We start from the raw sequence: 15956 nt of genomic DNA, 5'->3' as shown, positions 1-15956 counted from the left end.
TTTTGTTAGTCTTGTACATCAAAACTACTCCACCATTCAAAGAAGTTAAGCTTAATAAGCATTACTCCACATCACCTTATACCCATTTGCTGGGAGATCACAAACAGCTGTAATATACATATTCACATCCATTTAAAACCTGTGGACGTCTGTTCAAAACACATAACAAAATGAAGCATGGACCACAATGAGCTGTTTTTACCTTACTCTACAGCCAACAGCGGCTGCAGGGCTATGTCTTCACCAGGAATCAGTTCCTAACAACTTTAACATCAAACTCAAACTGGTTTTGATCACACATTTGTGAATTGAACGCAAGACGAGATGGATTGCACAATTAGATGGCCATCTTGTCGGGGCTTTCAAAATGCCCTCAACATCGCCTATCTTGAGAATTCTACCAGCTCAGGAAGGATATTGGATGTTGTGTTCTACGGTCTGGCTGAACCACGAGAAAGTATAAGTATGTATTCATTCTTGAATAGTATGCCTATCCATTCTCACTATGCATTCTTACTCAAATATATGTATGTGTGGGAAATGCTTTTTGATTGTAGGTGTGCCACACATATTTTCTATTTGAATTTGGATTCTATTAATAAAGTGGTTTGAAACTAACAAAATGGAGCTCAATAGATGTCTCAGAAATGTTATTGAAGTTCTTTCTTGGAGAGATATTTATGCACTCTAAGCCCTGACTTTTTTACATTTGGGAGAATGTCTCATTTCAGTAGATGGGTAGTGATTCAATTAAAACGGGCCTAGGGTCCATAGCTGAAGGTGAAGGGCAGATTGAGGTCTCAGTCGAAAGCTACTCAGGGATTTAAAGAACAAAAGTTCAATATTTAGTATTAAGTGAGGATAAAATGTCCGCTCTAGTCCTATTGATTTTGGCGCACAGCTACTGAGTAGGTGAGATGGTTGAGGTGGCAAAAGAGGGAATACCTGAATCCTCAAAAACACTGGCAACCTATTTTATGGATATTCTAAAAGATAAGTGATTTATGATGCCTTTGTTGACCAGTTGAAGCTTTAACATGAAATGAAACAACCACAAGACTTACAACCCTAAACAAACTATTCAAAGTCTACTGAAAAAAACAGAAGCTGTCCGTATATTACCAGCCAGAGGGCTATGGCCAATCAAAGCAGACAGTAACCCAACAAATGTTTAGGGGAAAAATAACAGCGACAGGTTGCTTATAGTAAAACTTCCAAAGCTCTAAACCAATCACAACCCAAACCTGAGAGACAGAACCAAGTGCCTCTCCAACCTACGCAGGAAGTAATTTCTACCTCACTCCAGACCATATTGCAAACAGCTTTAACCACTGGGGCAAAATGCCGGCACCACATAATGTGGGGAAAGAAGAATGTTATAAATAATGTCTTTGCAGCACAGAGAAAAAAATGACTTTTCCGTCAGATGCTATAGTAAGTCTTTAATGAGGTGTCCAGGCAACATATCGTGACACTCCCAAGTGTCAAATTCCCTGAGCCTACAATTCATGCGTGAATACTCCAGCCCAAGTCAATATGCCATGTCAACAATCCATTTCCACACACCAGGCATGGGGGCACATCGGACAAACATACCTGCACGCTTACATGCAATCCTAACATAAGAATGATCTTACTCCAAGATGCCCTCATTACCTCACTGGGGTCAATTTGCCATCTCTGTGAGGCACATGACCTATTTACCTCCTGCTCCTGCATCACATGCAACATCACCAGAAACCACATAGGACTTTATCCATAAAAGGACCACAGCTTACTAAAGTATGGTAATCAATTGGATGACATAGGTTACAAATTAATTTTACAAGCTTCTAAATAATCTTGGTTTTGGAAGTGACCATAGGGTGACATGCCAAAGTTTTTCTAAACAACAGTGATAAATATTGGCTAAAATGGCAGTATGACATATGGACTGTACTGTGCATACTGTACATATACAAGTGTGAAAGGACAATTTACAAGATCAGTTTACAATGTATATTTAGTGAGTGACATACATAACAGGGTCCCTTAACATTAAATAAAACAGTGCAGTCTACATCTTGTTGCCCAATCAGTGTTACAATGCACTATGATATATGGCTGCTCCCTTAAAGCATTTTAAACCACAAAAAAGGCAATTCTCCATGGGTTTATTAGTGGTATAGAAAATAACAGGGCAGCAATTGTTTTCATACCTTTTTGAAGCCGTTCTTGCAAAGGTTTCTCTAGTGTAGCCTTAATAGCTCCGGCAAAACAAGCAAAGTAGTTCTGCATATGTTCAAAAGTTACCGGCACTGGATGCCACTCCTCTGCTGGGGTCCTCTGTGCCATTATTTCCTTTTCTACTGCAGTGTAATCCTGAACAATGTAAACAAAGTATCATAATTTACAGCAGTGAGGTCATCTAAATTGCAGAAGTTGTGCTTTACACAACAGTTTATTTACATTTTGAAAGTGGTGGAGTATGAATATATTACCCAAATTGACCTGAGCGGTGACTGAGTCCAGCAAGCAGACCTGAACTAGCCTTCAAACGAGAAAATAGAAGTCAACAGCATTATTTATATAACACAAGAGAGGTTGAATGAATTCCTCTGGGGGAGAATGGGAGAGTTCTATCCAAAATTGATGGCCCACTTTGCTACACTAGGAAAACTGTGAACAGGAAATGAGTGTGCAAATATAGCAGAAATAATGTTCTTAAATATCTGGCTTGGCCTCATCTGGGCAAGGTTCACAATGTTCCTACTATTGGTTACTTTCAACCCTTGGGGTTTGGGGTTCGGTTGTGCAGGCTGCTGGAACTCCTACATGATCTAGGAGTAGTATCTAAATCACAAAATTTTTTTAACCGTTAACGGCGTCAAAGTGGGATGTAATGAAAAATGATGCAAATGTCTGACCTACAAGGACCTAGTGTCATAGTGCAAGTCCAATTTCCTACTCAACAAACATTGCCAGGGATAATGCCTGGCTATCATCAAGTAACATAGCCCCATAGTGTTTATCGAACTATCATGGCGGTTCTAGGGCTCTGCAGCCTTCCTCTGTGAATCTACTCTGGAAAGTAACCCCCTGAGCTGCAGGTCGCCCGATTTCTTCCCCGTGCCCAGTATGTGGTGAGCAAATAGTGACAGGTGCAAGTGGATTTACAAGACACTCACTGCCATGGCAAATGGTCTCTAACATGGTCTGTCTTGCAAGCCAGCTCGCTGGGCACCCGCTGGTTTCCTGGGGTAATGTTAGTGTAGTGACGGGTATGGCTTATGGAATGTACGGGAGTGAATGGAATGTTAGAACATGCAGGCACCTGAATGTTACTTGGATGACAGTTAAGGACTGCAGCATGGGAGCCCAAACTGGAAGGATGTGTCTGCATTACTCTTCTGACTACTTTCCCACTTGTGTACTGCAACAATAAAAGAAGCCTTCCTTTTATACTTACCTGGTCTGCTGTCATAACTGAGTGGTTCCTGCCTGCCTCCCAATACAAGATACTTCATTTTTAGCAATGAGTCTAAAAGGATCCGTGAGAAATGGAGCTGGATGGCAGCTGGAGAGCTGAAAAGCATAAGGACTACTGGAGAAGAGTCCTTGCAGAGGTGTTATGCAAGTATGGCCATGCTACTGAATGGAAATGAGGCTGCGGCAGATCATGTTTGCCCTGTGGAGGATCAGGGAGTATGGGGCCAAGATTGTGCAGCAAATGTTTATTTTTTTATTTTTATTTTTTATTTGTTTATGGTTAAATAACCTTAACAAACTCGTACACATAAAACAATTCCGCACAAAAAAAGGGCCTTTGAGTCATTCATTCTTAAAATGAACGTGGTTCAAATATACAGTACATAAGCAGTAAAATAACTCACTACGTAAATAGAGATTTTTCAAGTCATTGATTAATAAAATGCACGTAATTCAAATATACAGTACATCGGCAGTAAAATGACTCACTAATTAAGTAAAATTGCATATACCATGTTTAGACCACCAGTTAAAATATAGAGCGATTATGTCAAAGCAAGAACAACAGAGTAGATGCCCAATAAAACTACATAGTAACACTTTTTGGGTACATTAGTGATGTTATGCTTAAACTCAGTCAAATTCAGAGATTTAAAAAAGTAAGTAACCACTAAAGTTACAGAAGCATCGTTTCCACTGATCCAGCGCTGCCAAACTTGACTTTCCTCGACATCGTAGTGATTAGGGTACATTTTTTCCAAATAACAGCCTTTTGTTGTTTAGGTCCTTGCAGAAGGGAAATAGATGTCTCATTGTCTCAATAATTCCCTCACAATGGCAAGATTTGCATTCCAACCTATCTGGTGCAATCAGGCCACACCGTGCGAGAATTTCTTTTGTTGGCAATGCTAATCAGGAAACTTTATGAGATATGACACAGTCTCACTTCTCTTTTTGTATTCATGACTAATATGCGCCACTGAAGAGTAGCTGTGTAGTTTCTCTTGATTCTCGATCGAATCATAGTCAAATAGCTGTTTTTTTTTTCCTTATTTGGATTTGAGATGAGAACTTCTGTATTTAGATTGATTTTCCGTAAAATTCTCACACCGTTCAACTCAATTGTCGAGACCACGTTGGGGTTTTTCTTACTGGTACTCAAATTCAGAGTTTCGTATAGATTTAAATAAAGAGAGTCTCCAGATGACTTAAGTAATCTCCTAAATAAGGACAGCAAGTTCCATTTCACCCGGGCATGGATAGAAGTAGGCCCAAATCGAACTTATTGCTGTGAGTAGAATGCAAGCTGGAAGTCCCAAGACACGTCTCCATAACTTTGCTTCCCATAATTCAAGGCATTTCATTGAAGACTCATAGAACAGTTCCTGTCCATATATCAATGTTGGTACTACCATACCAGTGTAGAATTTCAAAACTGGTAATATGGAGTAGGATCCGAATTTCCTGTGAATCGCCAGTGCTTCTGAGGTCAGCACGTTAGCCTTCAGATTTAGGATGTTTCCCCCATGAACAAAGCCTGGCGCGGCAGATATTAAGTAGCGAGGTAGATCATCTGGGATACTCTGGTGATAATAGTATCTTCCCAAGACCACAGTTGATGTCGTTTTTTGGACTTCTTGAAATAACCAAAAGTCTTGTTTACTTTGAGTTGATCTTAAGCCCATATCGGAAGAAAATACAAGAATAACTTGAGGAGAGGCCTCAGACCTACGGAGGATTTATCGAAGAGCAGAAAATCATCCCCGTAAGCAAACCACAAGATGTTTTGGGAGCCCACTTTGGGAGCTATCAGTGCTGCGGGGGACAGATAATCACCAGCATCAGAAACATACAGATTAAATAGACACACCACTAGCGTACATCCTTGTCTGAGACCTGACTCGGTTGGAATGCAGCGAGACATAGCCCCCTCTTTGTTCAACCTTACTCTTACCAACAAATTCTCATGAATGCCTATTATGAGATCTAGCAGGCCACTTGGGATTCCCCAATGTTTCAATTTTTCACACAACCTATTGTGATCTACACAATCGAAAGCAGATGATAGGTCGATCGATGCCATGTATGTACAAACATTGGGAGTATACCATGTCGAATATTGTATGTGTCTGAGAATAAGACCATTAAGAGAGGTTGAATAGCCCTTTCGAAAACCAGTCTGAAATTTTGAAAGTCTAGCTGTCCCAGCAGCCCATATCTCCAGATGTTGTAGAAGAATAGAGAAGATCTTACTGTTACTGTTGAGTAGTGAGATTGGTCCATTGTTTACCAGCTCCGTTCTCAAACCTTTTTTTAAAATTGGAACAATGTAGGCGGTTTGGCAAGTAGGAGGAAAGGAGTTAGTAGCAACAACACTTTGAAATAAAATTGCTAGACATTGGCCCTGTTTCTTTGAGCCGATTTAAGCATGGCATGGAAAAGCGGTTTGGACCAGAGGCTCTAAAAGATTTACATGCATTAATCAAGGTGAAGACCTTATTTGCATTGATTTTGATAGGTTCCTGCTTGTAAGTCGTTATTGTTGAGTTAGCCGCGTGAGCATAAGGTTTAACAGGACACGCCGCATAAAGATTTAGAAAGAACGTCACCCAAATATGCTCAGCTACTGCTTTCAATTGTAAGGTGCATGTGGTTGGTTACAGACCATTAATTAGTGACCAAAACATTCCTACATCCTTTCTTAATAGGATTCGCAAAACAAGTTCAGCATCTCGCTGAAGCACAGCGGCCCGCCGTTGTTTACAGTAGGAGTTATATTTTTGTTTCACTAATTTGCTCATGGCAAATTTCACTTCTTTTGAGACTGGTTTTTTAGTGATCTTAGGGTATACCTCCCAATGGATTTCTTTTGAGCTAGCTCAGTATCATGCAGGTGTAGATGTTTCTTGTAGTTAGAGCTCTGACTGGCATTGCTATAAGATGTCGCACTTGAGGTTAAAATCTCGATATAATGGCCATAATTCCCCACATCGAACGTGTTGAGTTTCCATTCGAGTGTGGAACAGGTCATAGCTTCTTGCATATATTGTGCTACTTTATCCATGCTCAGAGCTATGCCTCGAACAGCATAACCACCAGGACAGACTTGTAGTTGCGTGGACCTAAGATTTCCTTTTCAGAAGCAAGAAATGTACGTTTTAAAGTGCTTTTCAACATGCAGTGGTCACTCCAAGGAGTTAGCATTAACGAGAAATCTGAGTAGATATCTGTTAGCTTAGGATCTGTGAAAATGTAGTCAATCATAGTGTGAATGGTACCACAAAACCATGTGTATTGGATGGCGTCATGTTTATTAACTTGATCGCATAAGGAGTATACATTTAAAGAAGCAAGGGTAGAGCTCCATTCAAGACTATTTTTTCATTTATGTTCAAAAGTGCAATTATCAGATTTTGGGTTGACTAACAACTCTTCCACCATAATTGGGGTACATTTGGTGTTCAGATCGCCAGCTAACAAAACGTAGCGAGTTCTGCTTCTCGCCTTCCAATCGCACACCAGATTGACAGCATACAGCAAAATGTCATCCAGGTTGCCCACACATGAATGACAGTAGATGTTTATCAGTAAAATGTAAAACTCCTGTGGTAGAAATTCAAGTTCGACAGTTAAGAGGCCATACGGCAAGTTTATAACCTGCTGAGAAATTGCCCCTAGATCAGATTTTAGAGCAATGGCCAAACCACCATATGGCCTTCCTTTCCCGCTGAATTTAGCAATCTCAAAGAAGACTTGATATCCATCTAGCACAGGGGTAGATGTAAGCCAGGTCTCTTATCATTATGCAGTTGGCACCCCCTAATGTGTCTAAAACTATTAAGTTTGTGTACAGATGGATGTGCCCCCTAGAATTCCAGCTCAAGATTTTTAACTCCACATTTGCTGCACAGATTTCAACATGAAGCTGTTCATTGTTGAAGCCGCCAAGTCCCTGTTTTGCTAGGGCCCTGTATTTTGGTTGCTCGCTCCCCTCTTGGACCGGAGAGTTGGTTGTGCCCTTTCCATCGTTTAAGATAGTTGGTGAAAGGGTTATCCCTGCAGACGGAACTGTCCAGGTCCACATTATCGACCTCCACTTGGACGACAGAAATTCCCAGATTTAGCAATGAATCGCGCTCAGCCAAGTTTAAGTCGAGCACTAATTTAGATATAAAGTAAAGACACATCTTTCTTATCTGGAAAAGCTACACGCTCAAAGTCTGCAGAGGAGATGCCATGGAGTACAGATACTTCTACAAGAATAGGATATTCATCTGATTAAGAGTCATAGGGATAGAAGCACCTAGTGTACTTGACATTATCATAGTGTATTGGGCATCGAGGGGTTGACACCTAAGATTTGTTAATCTATGGATGTCAGCCATGGTGTTTTGTGTGTTGGACTCAAATTTAGCTAGATCCCCCTGTCTAGGTAAAGCGACAATTGGAACGGGTATGGTGTTATTTTCACCAGGCATCTTATTTGTTATATAACCCGATACCCCACTGTTGCAACTGCATACATGCCCATGGGTCGTTTAGATGACAATTTAGTCCTCTCATAGCTAGATTTGTTCTTGCTGTTAGGAGAAGGGGAGTGTCTTTCAGTAGGTATGTAAAGTTTGTCCATTAAGGCCCCAAGATTACTGTGGCTGCCATGGACCACAGCATGGTCACCCACACTTGGTGGCAATGGAGTGGGCAGAGTGTTTAGTTGTACTGTAGACTTTGAGTCACGGTTGTTAATTGAAATACACGGGGCTTCATTGTTCACATTGGATATATTACATTAAAACTGGGTGGGGGTGTTTCTCTCTCTCTCTCTCTCTCTCTCTGTCTCTGTCTCTGTCTCTCTCTCTCTTTTTTCCCTGGTTTTCCATATTAGCACTATCACACTTCTTTGGAATGTCTTTGATGAAACGGTTCACCTGAATCTAAAATTGGATTGTGAATAGGGGATACCGTGTCATGTTTACATTGACATATAGTGGGCATTGTAGTGGAAGAGTCAGATGTAACCTGCATATCTATATGGGGAATATTAATTTGAGTGGTATTGGGTACAAGTAGATTGTTCCTTGGAAAGCCCTGTATGTTATCTGAGAAAGATTTCCTGCATTCAATGTGGGGTGTAGTCTGAACACAAGCTTCAATGTTGTGAGATTTTGGTACCTCAAACGTGCCATGTGTGGATGAATAATCATTCATTACTCACATTATGCAACTTTGGTTCTCTCTAGTTCATTTTTACAGCAAGTAATACATTCACCCGGGTCTGAAATCAATCTAACTTGAGTTGTATGCATGGTGTTTGGTTTAACAGTGTGCAAATCAGAACCAGAGCATTTTGGTGTATTTTGTTGCAAATCAGAGCAGCAGTCTTCCGGAACCGGTGTCAACAGTGGTCCTCGCTGTTTGCATGTTTTGTTCTGGGATTTCATTGAATCGAGTATGGATACATTTCACAGCCATTTTAGTGAGGAATTATTTCTTCTTTTTACAACTTTTTGATTCTTAATGTTTTTCTTTTTACCTCCTCTACTCAGGAGGTAATCAGTAGAGACATTTGGAGTCATGTGAAATGACAACTGTATAAGCAGTGGACTGTTGCAAATTTCGATAATGCCCGCAGTTTCCTTTTCTGCGAAGGCATGATTGGGTACAGGTATATCAGTTGTTGACAGGATGGCTCCTTGTGTGGTTTCGTATATGATGTTTAGGTCAACTGGCATATCAACCTGTGCAGATATAGGAATACATAGTTTGATGTTATTGGCTGCCAACTGTCCAACGCACGCTTCGAGATCGTCAACCTTTGTATAAATTGACAACATTGTGGAGTGTACTTTTACTTGCTCCCAAATGTTGTCATACAATTTAACAAATGAGCTAAGCATCATGTTAAGCGCGTAGAGGCTAGGGGACAAGAGCTTTATGCAATCATCTGCCTCTCTTAGTGTATTATGAATGGCTCCATCACTTGGTTGATATGAATAATCGGTGGATGAAATAGAGAAAACCTTTTGCTTCTCTTGATCAATAAAATCAGTAAATTCTGTGGGCTATCCAATACGTGATGCATCACAGGTTTGTTGTGTAACATTCTCTTCATTCCCACATACCAGGGAGTCTGCAAATTCTATTGAGCTCAGGTCATTTAAGCTATGCATTTCAGTACAATCTATGGTAGAAGTTTTCCGAATTAAGGGGATGGCTTTAAGTTCTGTGCTTGTCCAAATTCGCCTTAGAAAATAATCCAAGATACATTGACCTGCAATTGGGGACCGTGGAGGAGGGGTTACTGCTCTCCCTTCAAAAGGAATTCACACACCTTGCCTCTTACGGCTCTTCAGTGTAGTTTTAATAGGGCGAGACTTGGCAGGTGTGATTAATGAAATGGGGGCATTGGGTACCTCAAGATTATGATTTAGTACAGCAACAAGGTTAGCTTCATAGTTAGCATCCAGGTTTCCCTCAATGAGCATCAAACTTACATTTGTTGGAATGATGCATGTGTTAATTTCAACAGCAATATTTATTTTGCATTCAATATCGGCCTGACGATGCAACTGGCTGCAAAGCCCTGTTCACACAGACATTATATGTATGGGTCACTTTGACAAACCAACAATAATCGTCTACAGGCTACACAGGGATATAAAAAGGGTTAACAATCACGTAATTAGATAGACCAAATGTTATAACTTTCAGGCAGAAGAAGCACACACTATAGTGACAATAAGGTAAATAAATATAGATTAAGTTGGTAAATTGTCCCAGCGTTTGCTTTAACAAAAGTTCAGTGGTAATTAGAAATGCTAACGCACTATGGTGCTCAAAGAAGGTCAGATCTTTTATTAAAACTCTTAACAGTCAAAGCTGTCAAACGTGCTCGCTGCAGGCTATCGAGCCAGAATGACAGAAGTTCCAGGTAAACACTTGCTTAAATACAAACCGAAGGTAACAAACAGAAACACTGGTTTCGGTCAAAGAGTTTCTAATGAAATAATGAAAACCCTTTGACAAGAACCACCAGGAGACATGCACACTGCAGGCTAGCGGGCCCGATTCCTAGAAATTGCCAGAATACACTTGCTCGAGTATCACCCAAAAATATCAGACAAAGTCACATGTTACTGATCAAGATTGCAGTAGGGACCCGGCACGGCTCAAAGGAGGAACAGCCTCCCGCAGTCACCAGCTCGGCCCCAGCAAGTTTATGAGGATCGAGGTTGCAGTGGGGACCCTGCACGACTCAAAGGAGGGATAACCCCCCGCAGACACCTGCTCGGCCATAAGAGGTTTAACATAATCACAAACCTCAGTGCTACCGCTTAACAGTATTTAAATAGTAAAAGCTCCAAATCCATGTACTGGTTTGCAGAGTAAGCGGGCAGGTTAAACTCCACAGTCAATAGTCTTCCGACAGTACGCGGGTTTGTGTTTTCTTCCACGAACATGGGTCGGCGCGGGATTTCACACAAGTTACCGAAGGAGTTCCTCACACACAGCAATCACTGAGTTAGCCGTGGGCCGTGTTGGTAACCGTTCTCAGTTCACCACACTTTCATGACGATTCATTAGAGGGAGTACATTTTAATATATTTGTTGTAGATTCCACAAGCTGGAAGGCAGCTGATAGTGCAGACGCTTGGTAACAAAGAAGGAAAAGAATTTCCCAGGTTGCAAGATCGCTATCAAGATGACATTGATAGATTAACTTACGAGTTTGTCTCGAAGAGAGTAGCATGGATAGCTGTCATGGTCAAGAAGTCAGGGGCAAAGGCGTGCAAGGGTCACATGCACAGGAGACCTGGGTGGACACTGTCCTGGTGCCTTTGGTGCCAGGCTCATGAACAAAAGTAAACAAGAACATCTATTTAACACCAAAAAGCTTTTATTATGGACATAGCACTTCAGATGCATTAACCTTGAACATTCCATCCATTAAGCAGGATGTATTAACCTTGAACATTCCATCCATTAAGCAGCCCCAAGTGTATTCTTGGGCGTGTCTGCTAATGGATTGCCTTTGCACATGCTCACTCTCTAGGAGTGGAAGGTGTGGCTGGTAAGCCGGCCCTAATGGGCGTGGCTACGATCTCAGCTATATAAGCTGCCCCGATCCTCAAGACAGACGCTTTGCGTTATTCTGCACTTGCATGCAGCGTAACGCTCACCGTCGCCTGAGGTCAGACTTACCTTTGAAGATCTGCTTCCTGGACATCCTGCTTCCTTCCAGCACACTTACCAACTCGGGGAAGCTGTTATTACCTGTACATCTCTACGGCAAACCAAGCATTCATCTTTACACTCCGGAACGCCGATATCTTCATCTTGGCATCGCAGAACGACACGCTCCATCATCGACAGCAGCGCCTGCAAGGAAAAACAGAAGACAATGTTAGACATCGAAAAAACAGTCAGTTTAAGGTTGCGCTACGCCCTAATTCGCGCTTTTCCTTAAACCATCACGTACCTGCTGTCGAACATTGCAGTAGCATCCATCTTCCATCCGGCCGCCTCTCGCATCTCACAGCTGCAGTGAGGCCGCATTTCCATCTAAGGGAAGAAAACAGAAGAGAGACATTATTGCGGGCATAAATAGGAGCAACATATAAAGGCACTAAACAGAACGAGCAGCATCACATGAGCTCAAGAAAGACTTACCAATCATAAGGAGAAGCATAGTCGCAGCTGGACTGGAGTAATCCTTATCAGGGATTTGTGAAGGAACTATATCCCATTCGACACGTCCCTGCCAGAAGTAGCAGGATGGAGAGCTTATCTTCCATAATTCACAGGTGAGCTTTATGGGCCGGCGTATGCTCACAGAAGAACAAGTTACTTTCTTACCGGGTAACGTTCTTTCGATGGGATGGTCCGACGACGTATTCCATATCTATGACATGTAATCACCACAGCTGTGCTGCTTCGGAAACTTTTTTCGGCGTCTGCGTCCTGCGTCGATGACGTCAATGCGCCGTCGTCGAGGACCTCCTCCGACGTCATCCGATATGATAAGTAGGACGCACGACGCCCGTAGCCTCAGTTGTAGTTTTTTCCCCCAGAACGTGTGACATTAGTCAACTGCCAGTCGGACACAAAGCCTTGCGGAACGTAAGCTGCAATCGCAAAAGAAATTCTGCAGCGGGGAAGGCAGGGCGGGAGCGATATGGAATACGTCGTCGGACCATCCCATCGAAAGAACGTTACCAGGTAAGAAAGTAACTTGTTCTTCGAGGGGATTGGGTCCTCCGACGTATTCCATATCTATGACAGACTCCCAAAGCAGTACCAGAGCAAGGAGGAGGGAAAGAATTTAGAATCAAAATTTAGAATAGCCAATCAAATAGCAGAGCAAAGGACCGCCTTGCCAAAGGCCAGATCCTGTCCTCGGATGGAATCGAGGGAATAGTGACGTATAAATGTATGTACTGAAGCCCAGGTGGCTGCATCACAGATGTTGCGAATAGGAACACCCCTCTGCAGGTCAGTAGATGCAGCCATACCCCTGGTAAAATGTGCCCGCAAGCCAGCTGGTGGGTCCTTACCCGCCAAGCGGTAACACTCCGAGATCGCCAAAATAATCCAGCGAGACAAAGTCTGTTTCGTCACAGTTTGCCCCAAACGCTTTCCAGCGTAACCAATAAAGAGTTGATCGTCCACTCTGACCCGGGACATGCGTGAAACATAAAAGCTTAAAGCTCTCCTAGGATCAAGCCTATGGAGCCTCTCCTCTTCCTTACCAGGATGCGGAGGAGGATAGAATGCCGGTAGAACAACCTTCTGGGCCAAATTAAATTCCGTCACTACCTTCGGAAGAAAAGAAGGACGAACTCTAAGGACAACCCTGTCCTTGTGAAATACAGTGAAGGGTGGCTTAACTGAAAGTGCCTGTAACTCACTCACTCTGCGAGCGGAAGTAACCGCAACTAAAAACACAGTTTTCAGAGTTAACAGCCTCAAAGGGCAAGAATGTAAAGGCTCAAACGGAGCAGCCATTAGAAACTTAAGAACAAGGTTTAAATCCCAACCGGGCACCAGGAAAGGTGACGGAGGGAACACATTAGTGAGCCCTTTCAGAAACTGCGAACTTAAAGGGATTTTAAAGTAAGAACACTCTTCAGACGAGCGCTTAAAGATGGACAGCGCCACCAGGTAACCTTTAATGGTACCCACTTGCAAGCCCCTGTGGGCCAAAGAAAGTAAAAAGGACAGAACCATGGGGATGTCACATGCAAAAGGATCCACATTCTGAACTCTGCACCAGTCGCAGAACTTACGCCAACGGCAACGGTACAGAGACTTTGTTGCTGGCCTTCGGGCCGAAAGCAACACCTCCATCACGTCTTCAGGGAGGTCCCAATCCTTATACCTCAACCTTTCAGAAGCCAAGCGTGAAGGTTGAGGGATCTGACCTCTGGATGGAGAACCTGACCCCCCTCCCGTGAGAGCAGATCGTCTCGGTAGGGAAGACGACGTGGAGGGCAGATGGACAAGTCGAGAAGGTCCGGGTACCACGTCCTCCGAGCCCACGCGGGGGCAATGAGGATCATCCGGGAACCGAACTTCCGTAACCTCCGCAGCACTTGCGGGATGACGGGGACTGGAGGAAACGCGTACAGCAGCGGGAATGACCACTCCACCACGAACGCGTCTCCTAAGGCTCCTTTTGGAGGAAATTCCCAAGAGCAAAACCTTTCGCACTTCCGGTTGACACTGGAGGCGAAGAGATCCACTTGAGGGGTCCCCCAAAGGGCGAAGATCTCCAGGAGAATCTCCTGAGCCAACTCCCACTCGTGAGAGATCGCGCTCTGCCTGCTCAGAGCGTCCGCTGTCACGTTTTCGTCTCTGGCCAGATGAACTGCCGAGATCGAAACTTCCTGCTGGATGGCCCAGAACTCGAGCTGCATCGCCTCCCTGCACAGAGGAAGTGACCCTGCCCCCCCCCTTTTTGTTGAGGTAGTGCATGGCCACTGTGTTGTCCGTCAGGATCAGGACACTCTTTCCTCGCACAGTCGGCAGAAAAGCCTTCAGGGCTAGCCTGACGGCCCTCAGCTCCAACAGATTGATATGGAGTCTGGACTCCGGCGGAGACCAACGACCGCTGACTGTCAGCCCGTTGGCATGAGCTCCCCATCCCGTGAGGCATGCATCCGTCACGATTGTCACCTCCGGCCAGGGAAGCCAAAATGGAGCCCCCTTCATCAAGTTGCCTTCGACGGCCCACCACAGAAGGTCCCGGGCGACGAGGGCGGCACCTGAACCGGGTCCGACATCCTGCCGGAGGACTGCGACCATTGCTTCTTGAGTGCCCACTGCAAAGATCTCATCCGCAGGCGAGCCTCTGGCACCAGAAGAATGCAGGATGCCATGAGGCCGAGCAACCTCAAGAACTCGAACGCTGGGAGCGTCTGGGCAAGCTGAAACTTGTGCACCATCTGCTGAATGTGAAGAGCCCTCACATGGGGAGGAAAACACTGCCCCAGGGAAGTGTCGAGCACTGGAGCCGCTATGTTGGCGTCAAATGGGACTTCTTTAAATTGAGGGAGAAGCCCAGCCTGTGAAGGGAGTGGCAGGTGACGGACAGATGATCCAGGACTTGCTCGGGAGAGCTCCCCCTGATCAACCAATCGTCCAGGTAGGGGTAGACGTGAATCCCCCCTTGCCTGAGATGCGCTGCCACCACCACCATGAGCTTGGTGAAAACCCTCGGGGCGGAGGTCAATCCGAACGGCAGGACCCGAAACTGAAAGTGCGAGTCGCCAACCGCGAACCTCAGGTACTTCTTGTGCTTGGGATGGATCGGCACATGGAAGTAAGCATCCTTGAGGTCGAGTGACACCAACCAGCCCTGAAGCGAAGGGCCTGGAGGACTTGAGAGAGAGTAACCATCTTGAACTTGTCCTTCCTGAGGAGTTTGTTCAAACCGCGCAAGTCCATGATGGGTCTCAATCCCCCGTCTTTCTTCGAAATCAAAAAATAAGGGGAATACCATCCCTTGTTCCTCTCCGCTACAGGCACCAGTTCTATGGCGCCTTTCTCCAGCAGGGCTTGAATTTCCTGCGCAAGGAGTGGATCCGGACTCTGCAAAGAGAGGTTCCCCGGTGGATTGTCGCGAGGCCTGTGCCGAAAGGGAAGACAGTAGCCGTGGGTTATGATCTCCAGAACCCACACATCTAAAGTAATGGCTTGCCACTCTACAAGATGCTGCGCCAGCCTTCCCCCAACCGGCGAACCATGGGACATGGCCTCATGACTGAGAGGGAGCGGCTGCGGCGTTACCTGAGGGCAAAGAGGCAACTGCCCGAGCGGCCTTGGCACCACGGGTACCCTGTCGTCCACCTCTGGTACCCCTGCGTTGGCCTCTTTGACTGCCAGCTCCTCTCGCTTTACTGAAGGACGAGTAATATCGAAAGGAACCACCCCTCCACTGCTGTCCCCTAGGACGAAAAGGTGGAGGTTGGCGAACTGCAGCGCCCAAC

The 15956-nt window shown here is 44.4% G+C and overlaps 1 protein-coding gene across 1 annotated transcript in view; it reads right to left on the bottom strand.

The window, feature by feature from the left end:
* TRIM14 (tripartite motif containing 14) overlaps positions 1-15956 on the bottom strand; it is a 310180-nt gene that overhangs the window by 194641 nt on the left and 99583 nt on the right. The window contains exon 4 of the mRNA XM_069630461.1: positions 2199-2361. Within this exon, the coding sequence (XP_069486562.1) occupies positions 2199-2361 (163 nt within the window). The remainder of the gene's footprint in view (positions 1-2198; positions 2362-15956) is intronic.

This window comes from Ambystoma mexicanum, chromosome 6q (assembly GCF_040938575.1).
Source record: "Ambystoma mexicanum isolate Mex_15411 chromosome 6q, UKY_AmexF1_1, whole genome shotgun sequence".
In the NCBI taxonomy this organism is placed as follows: Eukaryota; Metazoa; Chordata; class Amphibia; order Caudata; family Ambystomatidae; genus Ambystoma; species Ambystoma mexicanum.
Note: the sequence above shows the minus strand (reverse complement) of the source record. Positions and strands in the feature narration are given on the sequence as shown.